At 37.7% G+C, this 14,217-nt stretch overlaps 1 protein-coding gene across 1 annotated transcript in view; it reads left to right on the top strand.

Moving 5' to 3' along the window:
* HOOK3 (hook microtubule tethering protein 3) overlaps positions 1-14,217 on the top strand; it is a 103,630-nt gene that overhangs the window by 53,574 nt on the left and 35,839 nt on the right. The window contains exons 9-13 of the mRNA XM_060181586.1: positions 3,328-3,491; positions 5,775-5,915; positions 7,732-7,933; positions 13,231-13,341; positions 13,900-13,987. Coding sequence (XP_060037569.1) covers positions 3,328-3,491; positions 5,775-5,915; positions 7,732-7,933; positions 13,231-13,341; positions 13,900-13,987 — 706 coding nt within the window. The remainder of the gene's footprint in view (positions 1-3,327; positions 3,492-5,774; positions 5,916-7,731; positions 7,934-13,230; positions 13,342-13,899; positions 13,988-14,217) is intronic.

The following is a 14,217-nucleotide window of genomic DNA, read 5'->3' as shown; positions in this document are numbered from 1 at the left end:
TAAATAAATAAATAAATAAATAAATAAATAAATAAGTGACTTGACAGAGTTGAGTTATAATTAGACATCAAGTAGACACTTTTTGTAAAAGTCTTTTTTTAACTTGGTTTTATTTGAAAGGACAGAGAGAAGTGTAGAGGGAAGGGGAATAGAGAGGGAGATAGGTCTGCAGATGATGACTGGGTGCTTGAACTGGGGTCCTTATGCACTGTAATTTATGCGCTTAACAAGATGTGCCACTACCCAGCCCCTCAAGTAAACACTTCAAGGAGAAAGATTTCATCAGTTTTGCCAAACATTGATAGATGGAAGTGACAACAGCATCAGCAATGATTTTGATGAGCAGTTTTGCCAGGGTTATCACTGGGGCTCCGTGCCAGCACTATAAATCCACTGCTCCTGCAGGCCAGTTTTTCCATTTTACTGGATAGGACAGAGAAGTTGAGAGAGATGGGAAACATAGAGAAGGAGAGAGAAAGACACCTGCAGACCAGACCTGCTTCATCACTTGTGAAGCAACCCCCCTGCAGGTGGGGAGCTGGGGCTGGAACCAATATCCTTGCATGGGTCCTTGCGCTTCATACTACCTGCGCCTAACACAGTACACCACTACATAGCCCCCATGAACAGGGTTTTATTATTATTATATTACTATTAATATTATTTTAACTTGTTTACTGGAGGGGGTTAATGGTTTACAGACAACAGTAAAATACAGTAGTTTGTACATGTGTAACATTTCTGAGTTTTCTACAATTCCATTCAACCCCCACTAGGTCCTCTGCCATCATGTTCCAGGACCTGAACCCTCCCCCCACCTCACAGTCTTTTATTTTGGTGCAATACACCAATTCCAGTCCAAGTTCCGCTTTGTGTGTTCCCTTCTGTTCTTGTTTTTCAACTTCTATCTATGAGTGAAATCATCCCATATTCTTCCTTCTCTTTCTTGCTGATCTCATTAAACATAATTTGTTCAGGGTCATCCAAGATGAGATGAAGAAAATGAATTCACTATTTTTAATAGCTGAGTAGTAGTCCATTGTGTTTTTATACCACAATTTACTCAGCCAATCATCTGTTGTTGGACACCTGGGTTGCTTCCAGGTTTTGGCTGTTACAAATTGTGCTGCTATGAACATAGGTATACACAAATCTTTTTGGATGGTTGTCTTTGGTTCTTTGGGATGTATCCCCAGGAGAGGAACTGCAGGGTCATTGGGTAAGTCCACTTTCTAACCTTTTTTTTTTTTTTTTGCCAGAGCACTGCTCAGCTCTGATTTAAGGTGGTGCAAGGGATTGAATCTGGGACTTTGGAGCCTCAGGCATGGTCATCTGTTTGCATAAGCATTATGCTATCTACCCCTGCCCCACTTCTAGCCTTCTGAGAGTTCTCCAGACTGCTCTCCACAGGGATTGGACCAGTTGGCATTCCCACCAGCAGTGCAGGAGGGCTTCCTTTGTCCCCACAACCTCTCCAGCATTTGTTGCTGCTACCTTTTCTGATGTATGACATTCACAGGAGTGCAGTGGTTATTTCATTGTTGTCTTTATTTGCATTTCTCTGACAGTCAGTGACTTTGAACATTCTTTTCTCATGTCTTTTTGGATCTCCTCTTTGATGAATATTCTGTTCATATCCTCACCCTATTTTTGGATGGGATCATTTGTTTTTTGAGTTTTTGCTTGTTTGTTTTTTTATTGTTGTTGTTGCTGCTGAGTTTAGTGAGCTGCTTATATTTTTTGGTTATTAACCTCTTGTCTGATAATAGGGCATGTAAGGATTTCCCATTCTCTAAGGGGTTTCTTTGTTTAGGTAGTGGTTCCTTTTGCTGTGCAGAAGCATTTTAATTTGATGTAGTCCCATTGGTTTATTTTTATTTTAGTCTCCTTTGTAATTGGATTCACATCATTGGCGATGCCTTCCGAATTCAGATAGAAAAGAGTTCTATATTTTTTAAATTTATTATTAATAGTATGTTAAAGACTGTAAGATTACATTGTATAGTTTCACACCACACTCACAACCAAATTTCCGTATCCCCACTTTCTCACCTCCCAAAGATAACCACCATAGTCCTCATAAGTCTTACAATTTGCTTGCTTCTGTTTTGTTTGGATTATTTTATTCATTACATATATGTAAGTTCATGTAAATTAGATCTCTAGATTCCACATATGAGTGAAACCATCTGGTTAGTTGTCTTTCATCTCTTCACTTATTTCTCCTAGCATAATCACTTCCAATTCCATCCGTTTTGTCCCAAAGGACACAGTATTATCTAGACTACACTTTATTTTTTAAAGTTTTTTATATTTATTTATTTTCCCTTTTGGTTGCCCTTGTTTTTTACTATTATTATTGTTGTAGTTATTATTGTGGTTGTTATTGATGTCATCATTGTTAGATAGGACATAAAGAAATGCAGAGAGGGGGAGAGAAAGATAAACACCTGTAGACCTGCTTCACCACCTGTGAAGTGACTCCCCTGCAGATGTAGAGCCAGGGGCTCAAACCGGGATCCTTACGCCAGTCCTTGTGCCTCACGAACCCACTGCGCTACCGCCCAACTCCCTCTAGACTACACTTTATGTATTCACCTATTAATGAACATTTTGTTGTTCCTGATTTTTTTCTTTTTTACCAGAGCACTATTCAGCTCTGGCTTGTGGTGAGGGGGGATTGAACCTGAGGCTTTGGAGCCACAGGCATGAGAGTCTCTTTGCGTAAAAATTGTCCTATTACCCTCCACCCTAGATATTCTTTATAAATTTTTATGTAGATTTAATGGTTTTATTTTTCTCTAGTAAATGTACAGGAGTAGAATGATTGGTAGTGAATCTTTTTTTTTTTTTTAAGAAAATGCTAACTTGTTTTCCAAAGTATTTGAAACATTTCCTCTCCCCTCTCCCCTCTCCCCAAAAAATGAGAGCTTCATTTGTTCTACATCTACACCAAGCTTCACTTGCTGTAGTCTTTTAATTTTAGCCATTCTAGTGGAAATATATCTGATATTGTAGTTTTGATTTACACCTCTGTGAAGGTTGGTCATGAATATATATATATCCTTTTATGTCCTTAGTTGAGATATGTGCACGCATGCACACACACATGTATCCATCTATCCTTTGGTGAACTATCATTTCACATGTAAGATAAGGGATAAAGTCTTACTTACTCTGTATATTACTCTGCCTGTGCTGTATTCTGAATTAGAGGTTGATTGTATTTCTTTTTAAAGGACTTTATTTTGTAATGGTAATTTACAAGTGATACAACTGATGCCAGTATGATGAGAGGACAACTGCTATCTTCCTGTGTTCTAACAGGTTGCAGCATTGCAAGAAGAGAAGAGTAGTCTGTTGGCAGAGAATCAAATATTAATGGAAAGACTTAATCAGTCTGATTCTATAGAAGATCCTAACAGTCCGGCAGGCAGAAGGCACCTGCAGCTCCAGACTCAACTAGAACAGCTCCAAGAAGAAACCTTCAGGTAAAGGACCTCTCCCTAAAATCATTAAAAATTTAGTAACAAAGTTAAATGCTTACATTCTTTAGATGTAGTGTTAGGGCTTATGAGTAACTGAAAACCAAGGAGACTGTGTATCAACTCCCAAAAAGCCTTGCCACACATCATGAAATAACTTCACAGTTGATGAGCAATTATGTCTTCAGTATTATATGAGGCAGAATGCTGTAACTGAAGTATAGCTATGTGAGACAGGAAGGAAATAAACACCAGCCTCACCCTTGTTCCCTCAATGCTTTTTGCCAAGTAATGCAGAGGGAGGAAAAAATTTAAAGATAGACAAATACTTAGTAAGATCTAGTGCATACAAGAAAGAGTAAATTCACACAAAATCAGAAATAACTTTTAAAATAAAAAATGTGAATATGCCCCATACTGCCACAGAAGAATGTCAAAGTAATAAAAAAAATTAAAAAAAAAAAGTACAAAGGCCAGGTACATGAATGTAGATATATATACTTACTTAAACTAATTAAAGGAACAGTCTGGCAGACTTTTAACAAAACTACAACATTGAAATGTTTAGCAGTGCAATAAAAAATATTTTCTTATAACTTGGCAGCTTATCTAATCATAGTTTCCCACTGTTAAAACAGTAAAAGATACTAAAGGAACCAGCAACACAGTTCATCAGGATAGCATGCCTGCTTTGTCATGCATTCAATCCAAGGTCAAGCTTGCTCCCAAGCACACTGGAAGAAATTTTGGCGCTGTAATGCCGTTTCGTGTGTGTGTGTGTGTATCTGAAAAAGTCAGCTCATAGTGGTGAAGCCCTGGTAATGACAAAAAAAAAAAAAAAAAAAAGAATATCTATTATCAATTATATCTTGACTTTATCAAAGTAATTTAAATAGTAACATACCTTCTATCATTCATTATTCAGTAAAGTGTTGCTGTATCTTCTTTTACTTCCTAACAGGAAAAATATAACTGAGTACAAGTAAATATATTTAGATTTTTGTTTGAAGTTGTAACAAGTATAGATCAAACATGTAGGCAATGTATCAAAGTAAAGGACTCTGAGGGTCTTACAGGTCCTGGTGGGCACCATGGTAGAGGAGGGCCTAGGCAGAGGACTGGTGTTTTGCAGAAAACAGAAATTTTAAACATATATAAACAAGTGTATTTATTGTTTCCTGTAAACCATTAATCCCCTCAAAAAAAAAAAAAACATATAGGCAGAAGTTCTTTTGAGGGGGCTGGGCTGTAGCACACATAGTGTGAAGCACAAGGACCAGCTTAGGGATCCCAGTTCAAGCCCCCCAGCTCTCTACTTGGAGGGGGTCACTTTACAAGCTGTGAAGCAGGTCTGCAGGTGCCTGTCTTTATCTCCTCTCTCTGTTGTCTTCCCCTCCTCTCTCAGTTTCTCTCTGTCCTACCCCAACAATGAAAAAAAATGGCTGCCAGGAACAGTGGATTTGTAGTACAGGCACGAGCCCCAGCAATAACTCTGGAGGCCAAAAAAAAAAAAAAATTCTTTTGAATCTCAGCAATTTTAAGAGTGTGACAGGGTCCTGAGACTAGAAGTTTGGAAACCTTTATTTGCATCTTCAAATAACTGAATTCGCAGATAGTAAAATATGTATATATAACTCTGTTTAAGTCTGTTTCTAAATTCTGGTTAGTTTTTAAACTGTTATTTGAATTGTGCTACATATTCACTATAAGGGAAACTAGTGTCTATTACTTTCATTTTTCCAGAATACCTATTGTAACATTATATTTTGAGATAATTTCAACAGATATCCTACTTGTACTACATATTTATTGATACCACTATTTTATTTTTTCTAATCAAACAATGCATCTGGCTTATTTTTATTATTACATTTTGCTTGTAGAATGTTTTAAAGCATTTGTGACTTTCAAGGTTTAAATCCACTTAAACAATAGTAGAACCAGGCTGGGTGGTGGTATACCTTGTTGAGTGGTATACAAGGAGCCGGGTTCGAACCCCAGTCCCTACCTGCAGGGGGGTGGTGAAGCAGTGTTGCAGGTGTCTGTCTATTCTCCCTCTCTGTCACCCTCTTCCTTCTTGATTCTTGGCTGTTTCAATCCAATAAAGATAATAATAAAAAATTGTTTTTTAAAAAAATAGTAGAATCCAAACTATGCATATAACTTGAGAATATAGCTTATGGTCACAAAAGCTTGGGTTATATTTAAAAAGAATTTAATTTCATAAATTTTATTTATCTAAAGAGAATTATAAGAGAGTAGACTATTTTTTCGCTGTTTTGTTTACAGATTGGAAGCAGCCAAAGATGATTACCGAATACGCTGTGAAGAGTTAGAGAAGGAAATCTCTGAACTTAGGCAACAAAATGATGAACTAACTACTTTGGCAGATGAAGCTCAGTCTCTAAAAGATGAAATAGATGTTCTTAGGTAAGAAATCTTACTATCTCTGTAGAATTTCAGATCTGTCATGCCTCAGAAGAATTTTACTGCTCACACCTACCTCAGGTTTCTCCATGGAGTTTATCTTTGTAAACACATGACACAGGGTTTGGCCAAGCAAATGTCATATAAACATCTTCAAATATAACTCCCATCTCTGACCATCACTTCATACTCTAATAAGTCTGGAGCTTTTCTTCTTAATACTTCTGTTCTTCAACTGTAAGCCCTAGGTCATTTGGTCTTCTGTCTTCTCAGATGCTATCATATCGCAACATGGCTTATTTGCCAGACCTTTTTAAGCTAACTTCCTCTCTTACCTCAACGGGTTTTCTTCACTCCTGCCACCTTTTCCCCCTAACATTCCGCTTATTTAATTTTTGGCACCTGTTGCATCTATCTATATTTTACATTTCTGATATTTGAATATTGAGGAAATCACATGATACTTAGTTTTGTAAATTATCATTGTTCAGAACTGGGTTCTTACAATTGCTCCCCACCAACCGTCCATTAGTTGAAAGCTTCAGCTCTCTTTTCATTTGTAGCTGTTTTACGTTTTTATAGTTTTTTTCACCTACATGCCCACCACAGCTCACCTCTGTGATGCCTAGTGTCAGCAAAGAACCTAGTCTCTTGGCCCAGGTGGTGGTGCACTTGGGTGAGCACACGTTAACAATGCCAACAACCCAGGTTCAAGCTCCCAGTCCCACCTTCAGCAGGGAAGCTTTGTGAGTGATGAAGCAGTACTTCAGTTCTTGGTCTGCCTCTCTCTCTCTCTCTCTCTCCCTCCCTCCCTCTCTCCCTTTCCCCATCTCTCCCTCCCTCCCTTTGTACTCTCCCCTTCCCTTTCGAATTCTTTTTGTCTCTAATAAATAAAGAAAAGGAAAAAAAAGATGCTGCCACATATCTACTCATAGTGTGTGGCTAGATTGCCATTAATTAAAAACTAAGAGACTCTTGTCTCCTGCTTTATAGAGGAAGCTGATTTGTGGTACAGTATGCCCTTTATCTTCTGTACCTTCTAAATTCTCTATATTCCATCCATTTTTCCCCCTACATAGTATATTGTTGTTGTGGTGGTGGTGGTTGTTGTTGTTGTTATATTTTAACCAGAGCACTGATCAGCTCTGGTTTATGGTAGTGCAGGGGATTGAATTTAGGACCTCAAAGCCTCAGGCATGAATGTCTGTTTGCATAACCATTATGCTCTCTAGCCCCGCTCATTATTCTCCCTTCTGTTTATGGCTGATTCCTTCATTGCTCTGGTTCTCAGCCCATGTTGCCTACACAGGAATGATGTTACATCACTTACTTTTCCTGTTTAGACTTTCCCTCTTTAAGTACATATTTATATGTTTAGGTCTCTCTTATCTTAGAAAAAGAGGCTTATTTCTCCTCTTGAAAACAATTTACATTACACAGGTAAAATTTATGTCCTTTCCTCAACACCCTGGAGCCACTATCTGCCCCCATCATGCCACTGATATAGCTTTTTTGTATGGTCACTATAATATTCTAAATTGCCAAATCATGTGTTCACTGCTTAATTCATTTTGCTTCTATGTTAATTTGACTCTTCTGGCAACCCATTCATAGTTGCTTTCCATATACAATGATCTCTTTGTTTTGCTGTAATTTTGCTCATATTTTTTAACCCCAGCAAATAATAATAATAATAATAACCTAGACTCACCTTAGGTCTTGTACTTTCATTAAAATGTATAAAATATTGATATCCCTAGCACTATATAGAATGTCTTTGCTATTGTGGATTTCTTTCTGACTTCTGGTCTCATTCTAGACATTCTTCTGATAAAGTGTCGAAACTAGAAGGTCAGGTAGAATCATATAAAAAGAAGCTAGAAGATCTTGGTGATTTGAGGCGGCAGGTTAAACTCTTAGAAGAGAAGAATACCATGTATATGCAGAACACTGTCAGTCTGGAGGAAGAGTTAAGAAAAGCCAATGCAGCTCGAAGTCAACTTGAGACATACAAAAGACAGGTAAAACCAGTAGCAAAGTTTCTTAATGTTTTCAAGCAAGTTTTCTGTTATAACATTATGGCTTATCAGAAATCTACTGATTTCTGTTTACATTATTAATTGTACTTAAAGTTCTTATTCAGAGGTTAACAAATGATCTCTGTAGTAGATGTGTGTATTCCTTTAATGTACTGTTTAATATTTAAGAAATAGAGAAAAATCAGTGAATGCATAGGAAGGCATAAGAAACAGCCACTACTGGGAGTCAGGCGGTAGCGCAGTGGGCTAAGTGCATATGGTGAGAAGTGCAAGGACCAGCATAACGATCCAGGTTCGAGCCCCTGGCTCCCCACCTGTAGGGGAGTCGCTTCACAAATAGTGAAGCAGGTCTGCAGGTGATTATCTTTCTCTCCTCATCTCTGTCTTCCCCTCCTCTCTCCCATTTCTCTCTGTCCTACCCAACAACAACAACAATAACTACAACAACAAGGGCAACAAAAGGGAATAAGTAAATATTCAGAAAGGGAAAAAAAAAAAAGAAATGGCCACTGCTGGCTTGTGGTTTTCATTCTCATGGACCTTTGGACTTCATGTATATTTTTTTCTACTACTTTATAGCATTATTGACATGTTTCAGTGCTTTATATAAATGTTCAAATAAAAGTACAGTTCTGTGACTTGCTTGTGGCAACTATTGAACTTGTAAATTATGTCTCTTTTTTAAATGTTGATCTATCTAGGGCTTTATGCCATTTATTTATTTATACTGCTATTGATATCATAATTTATACTTTTTCCTATTAAAGAATTTATAGGAAGTTTTGACATTTTTAATGTTGCAAGAAATTACACTATGCATAATATTAAACATCCTTTTTCATACATGTATGAAAGTTTCAGAAATTTTATATGAACTTTACTGTAGTATCTTTAACTAGAGATCACCAAATTATTCTCCAAAGTGATTGTACTACCAGTTAACACTTGGTTTAAATTGTTCTTGGTCTGTATCAACACTACATAGTATTATCATACTTGAAATTTTGCCAGTTGAATGTATATAGAATAGTGTCTTATGATGATTATACTAGTTACAAATAGATTTACTGATCACATTTCTTTGGTGAATAGTCTATTTGTATCTTTTGTTCATTTAAAAAATTCATAGTGAGGGAGTCGGTGGTGGCACAGTGGGTTAATTGCAAAGTGTAAGGACCTGCGTAAGGATCACGGTTAGAGCCACCAGCTCCCCACCTGCAGGGGAGTCGCTTCACAAGCGGTGAAGTAGATCTGCAGGTGTGTATCTTTTTCTCCCCCTCTCTGTCATCCCCTCCTCTCTCTATTTCTCTCTGTCCTATCCAACAATGACGACAATAATAAAACAACAAGGGCAACAAAAGGGAATAAATAACTTTTTAAAAAAAAAGAAATTGAGAGTGCAAGGGAGATAGGGAGAGAGACATGCCTAAGGCTCCAAAGTCCCAGGTTCAATCCCCCTCACCACTATAAGCCAGAGCTGAATAGTGAGATACTTGCAACACTACTTCACCACTTACAAAGCTCTCCCCTACAGGTAGGGACCAGGGGCTTTAACCTGGGTCCTTGCACACTGTTCTTCTAGCGTTTGCCCTTCTTCCGTAGCCAGTCAACAGCGTCAGGTTGAGCCTGATGTAAAGTTTCGAGACCTCCTTTGAATCTGGAGAGGTGGCAGTCGTTGACTATGTGGGTCATAGTCTGTAGCCGCAGGGGCAGTTCGGGTCGTCTCTGGCTCCCCAGCGATGGAACATAGCAGCGCACCGGCCATGGCCTGTTCGATAGCGATTGAGGAGGGCCCAATCATAACGTGCTAGGTCAAAGCCGGGTTGACGCTTGCACACTGTAATATGTGCATTCAATGAGGTGAGCCACTGCACCAGCACTTGAATCAAAATTATATATATATATTCCCTTTTGTTGCCCTTGTTGTTTAACATTGTTGTGGTTATTGATATCATTGTTGATTGGACAGAGAGAACTAGAGAGAGGAGGGGAAGACATAGACAGGGAGAGAAAGACAGACACCTGCAGATCTACTTCACCGCTTGTGAAGCAACTCCCTTGCAGGTGGGGAGCTGGGTGCTCTAACCGGGATCCTTACGCGGGTCCTTACACTTTGCGGTACATGTGCTTAACCCACTGCGCCACCTCTTGACTCCCTGAACCAAAATTCTTTATGGGGTGCAGAAAATGGAAGGTATGACTTCTGTAATTGTTTCTTCACTGGACATGGGCATTGGCAGGTCTTTCCATACCCCTAGCCTGTTTCTTTCTCTAGTGGGATATGGCTCTAGGGAGATGGGGTCCTAGGACACATTTGTGATCTCTTCTGCCCAGGTTGGCATCATGGTAGCATCTGCAATTTGGTGGCTGAAAAGCATTAAGATATAAAGCAAAACAATTTAATAGTCAGGAACCTAAAGATAAGAATATAACATTTGAAATTTGGGGCCTTCATGTTTAAGAAGCTAGGAAAACTGTTTTAGGTATATTCCAAAGGGCCCATGACTTTACTAATTTTGCCTGAGCCCCAACAGCTTATGTGGAAGTAGGCTGAAAGTATTGCCTGGGAAGATGGTGTCAGAGTTGGAAATAGGACTAGAAAGTTGGATCAGGGCAGAGAGTAGCTCTCAAATATGGGAAAAGTATATAAACAGTTAACTATCAACCCCATCGATCTAACCTTGGGCCCATATCTATTTATGTCTAGCACAGGAGCCTGTGTAACCTCTGCATGCCTTTCGGTCTGAGCTCGCATTCCATGGTCACAGCCATTCTAGTGGGCTAAATTTTTAAGTTGAGGCAGAGAGAGAGAAATACAGTACTAGAGGCTAGGTGGTTGAGCACATGTTAAAATTCGATGCACAAGTACCCAGGTTCAAGCCTGCAGTCCCCACCTGCAGGGGGAAAGCGTCACGAGTGGTGTAGCAGGTCTGCAGGTGTGAAGAAAAAGAAATTACAGCACCAAAACTTCCTTCAGTGCAGAGGGGGCCAGGCTTGAACCTAGATTTTTGCACATTGCAAAACATCCCGTTTCCTTGTTTAAGAAATTATTTCACAAAGGATATAGAACTGATACCTGTTTATATTAAAACATTTATAAATATATTTGAAGTTTGTTTTGTACAGCTAAGATGTTAGTTCAGCTTGGAATTGGTTGTCGTATAGGCTGAAAATTAAGGATCTCTTTCTAAAATTCTTATATAGATTTGTTTTTGAACACCTTTTTCTGTTCTCTATTATTACACCAGTCCTACATTGTCTTTATTATCTTAGATTTCTCAGTGATTTTTATGTTTGATACTATAGATATTCATACTTTATTCTTTTTCCTATACCACTGAGTTATTGCTCTATCCTTCCCTTGTTTTTTGTTTTGTTTTTCCAGAATTATATATTTAGACATGTTCTTTCTCCTTAAACCGAGACCTGTAGGAATTGGAGTTTCACTGATTGTTTTTAAACCTATATGAGGAAATATTACTACCAGTCAACATACTACCTCTCCATTTATTCAGTTCTTCAATATCTTTCAGTTCTTTTTTATAATTTTGTTCTGGAAATCATGCATACATTTATTATGTTTAGTCTTATGTAGTTTATAGGGCTGTTTTGTAAATGCAATTAAAAAATAAAGAATAGAAAAGTGCTATAAAAAAACATTATTTTTAGGGAAAGATAACTGAAAAACAATGTAAACAAAAATTTCCTAGAAATTTATAGTGAAATTATATAATATACTACTTAGTTGCTACTTATCTGGAATTTAATTTTCTTTTTCAATAACATTTTTCTTTTTAAATCTTTTAATATTTATTTATTTTGGACAGAAAAAATGAGGGGGAAGGAGGACATTGAGAAGGGGATTTCCATTACTGTTTTACCACTTATGGACCCCCCACCCCCACCCCGGGCTGCTGGAGACTGGGGGCTTAAACCAGGATCCTTAAGCACTATAATGTGTGCATTTAAGAAGATGTACTGGGGCCAGATGGTGGCACACCTAGTTAAGCACCCTTACTGTAGTGTGCAGAGACCTAGGTTCAAGCCATTGGCCCCCACCTACAGGGGAAAATCTTCACAAGTGGTGAAGTAGAGCTGCAGGTATCTCTCTGTCTCTCTCCTTATCTCCTTCCCTCTCAATCTCTTTCTGTCTCTATCCAATAATAAATAAATTTTTTAAAAAAATTTTTTTAAATTCACCACTGTTTGAACCCCCAATAATATTTTTTTTAATACAAGTTCTATTGGGGTGTGGTTTAAAGCCGCATGTTCCACTAGACATGTTTTGCTTATATCAACATTTCTTCAGCATTACTAACTTGAACTGCTTTTTTTTAAAAAAAAAAAAAAAAAAAAGACTACAACGATAAAGACAACAAGGGGCAACAAAAAGGAATAAATAAATAAATATTTAAAAAAAAAAAAAAAAGAAAGAGGGAGTCGGGCGGTAGCTCAGTGGGTTAAGCGCAGGTGGCGCAAAGCGCAAGGACCGGTGTAAGGATCCTGGTTCCAGCCCCCGGCTCCCCACCTGCAGGGGAGTCGCTTCACAGGAGGTGAAGCAGGTCTGCAGGTGTCTGTCTTTCTCTCCCCCCTCTGTCTTCCCCTCCTCTCTCCATTTCTCTCTGTCCTATCCAATAACAACCACATCAATAACAATAACTACAACAACAATAAAAAAAGACAACAAGGGCAACAAAAGGGAAAATAAATAAATAAATAAAAATTTTTTAAAAAGAAATATTTTTATTTCATGAGGAAGACAAACTTGAGCACCACTCTGGCATATATGGTATTGTGATTAAATTTGGGACTAAATGCATGTAAGTCCTGTACTCTGCTCATTAAGCTACCACACAATTAATTTGTCAGACAAGAAAGTGGCAAAATGGAAACACAGATGCACATATTATCACGCTCTGGCTGCAGATTTACAAGTTGTATTTTTTTTTTTTAACTCACTTTAAGACAGTCAAGTTTCCTTATTGATTTTGCCAATTGAAAATTACCTATTTACTAACCCACCACTTTTAGTGCATAAGGTGGCTTAAAAGGATTTCAGTTACATAATCATCAGTAGATCAGGAAATAGAAGTTGCTTAAATTTTTTCACGACTCATGGGTGAATTTTTGTTTCTAGGTCTCTCCACTGAGTTAGGGGGGCTATATCATACGCTTTTGGTTTTTTTGTACCTGTGTGGAGGGGTTTTCTGTTGTAAGAAGAAAATGATATTTTCTAAATGTTGTAATTTACAAAAATTAATGGAACCTTTCTATATTAGGTAGTAGAACTACAGAATAGATTATCTGAAGAATCAAAGAAAGCAGATAAATTAGATTTTGAATATAAGCGACTAAAAGAAAAAGTTGACAGTCTTCAAAAAGAAAAAGATGTGAGTATATATACTAGGCCTCTTGGTTTTGAGCACTACTGAAATTCAGATAATGACATTTATATGTTGACTATACTAATTATATTTGTAAATTTAAAAATTAAACTTTGTTTTTAAGTTATAGATATACATTTGTGTTTCAGAAATAATTAAAAGATTATATTTCTTTAGTTTTTAATTACTTTTCCTATCACTTTTCATTCTTTACATTGTTCTGATTATTAGTTTTGTATACATCTATATTGTGTTTCTGGGTTTTTTCATTAATACAGAGGACAGTTCTCGTTAGATATGTTTTGGACCTTTGAATATTATTTTTAATTTAAAGTCTTTGATTTTTTTTATGTTTAATTGAAGGTCCTATTAAAGATGGAGTAGACAGTTTTGTTTCCTGTGTTTAACTGAGGGTAGCTTTTATACTAGGTAGATATTTAATATTGTTAAGTGGAAAATAACCAGTTAACATTTTCAGTCTATATTTTTTTCTATCCTGTATCTTATTATGTTAATGAGAGCAAAGACCACTAGTGGATAAACTTGTTTTTAATCTTCCTCCAGCGGTTAAGAACAGAGAGAGATTCTCTTAAGGAAACCATTGAAGAACTTCGCTGTGTACAGGCTCAAGAAGGGCAACTCACAACTCAAGGTAAAAATTCTTACATTCCAGGGAGTCAGGCGATAGGGTAGCGGGTAAGTACACATGGCGCAAAGTGCAAGGACCAGCAGAAGGATGCCAGGTTGAGCCCCCGGCTCCCCACCTGCAGGGGAGTCGCTTCACAGGCGGTGAAGCAGGTCTGCAGGTATCTGTCTTTCTGTCCTCCTCTCTGTCTTCCCTTCCTCTCACTATTTCTCTCTGTCCTACCCAACAACGACAAC

This window comes from Erinaceus europaeus, chromosome 2 (genome assembly GCF_950295315.1).
Source record: "Erinaceus europaeus chromosome 2, mEriEur2.1, whole genome shotgun sequence".
NCBI lineage: Eukaryota > Metazoa > Chordata > Mammalia > Eulipotyphla > Erinaceidae > Erinaceus > Erinaceus europaeus.
This window is presented reverse-complemented; position numbering and strand designations above follow the sequence as displayed.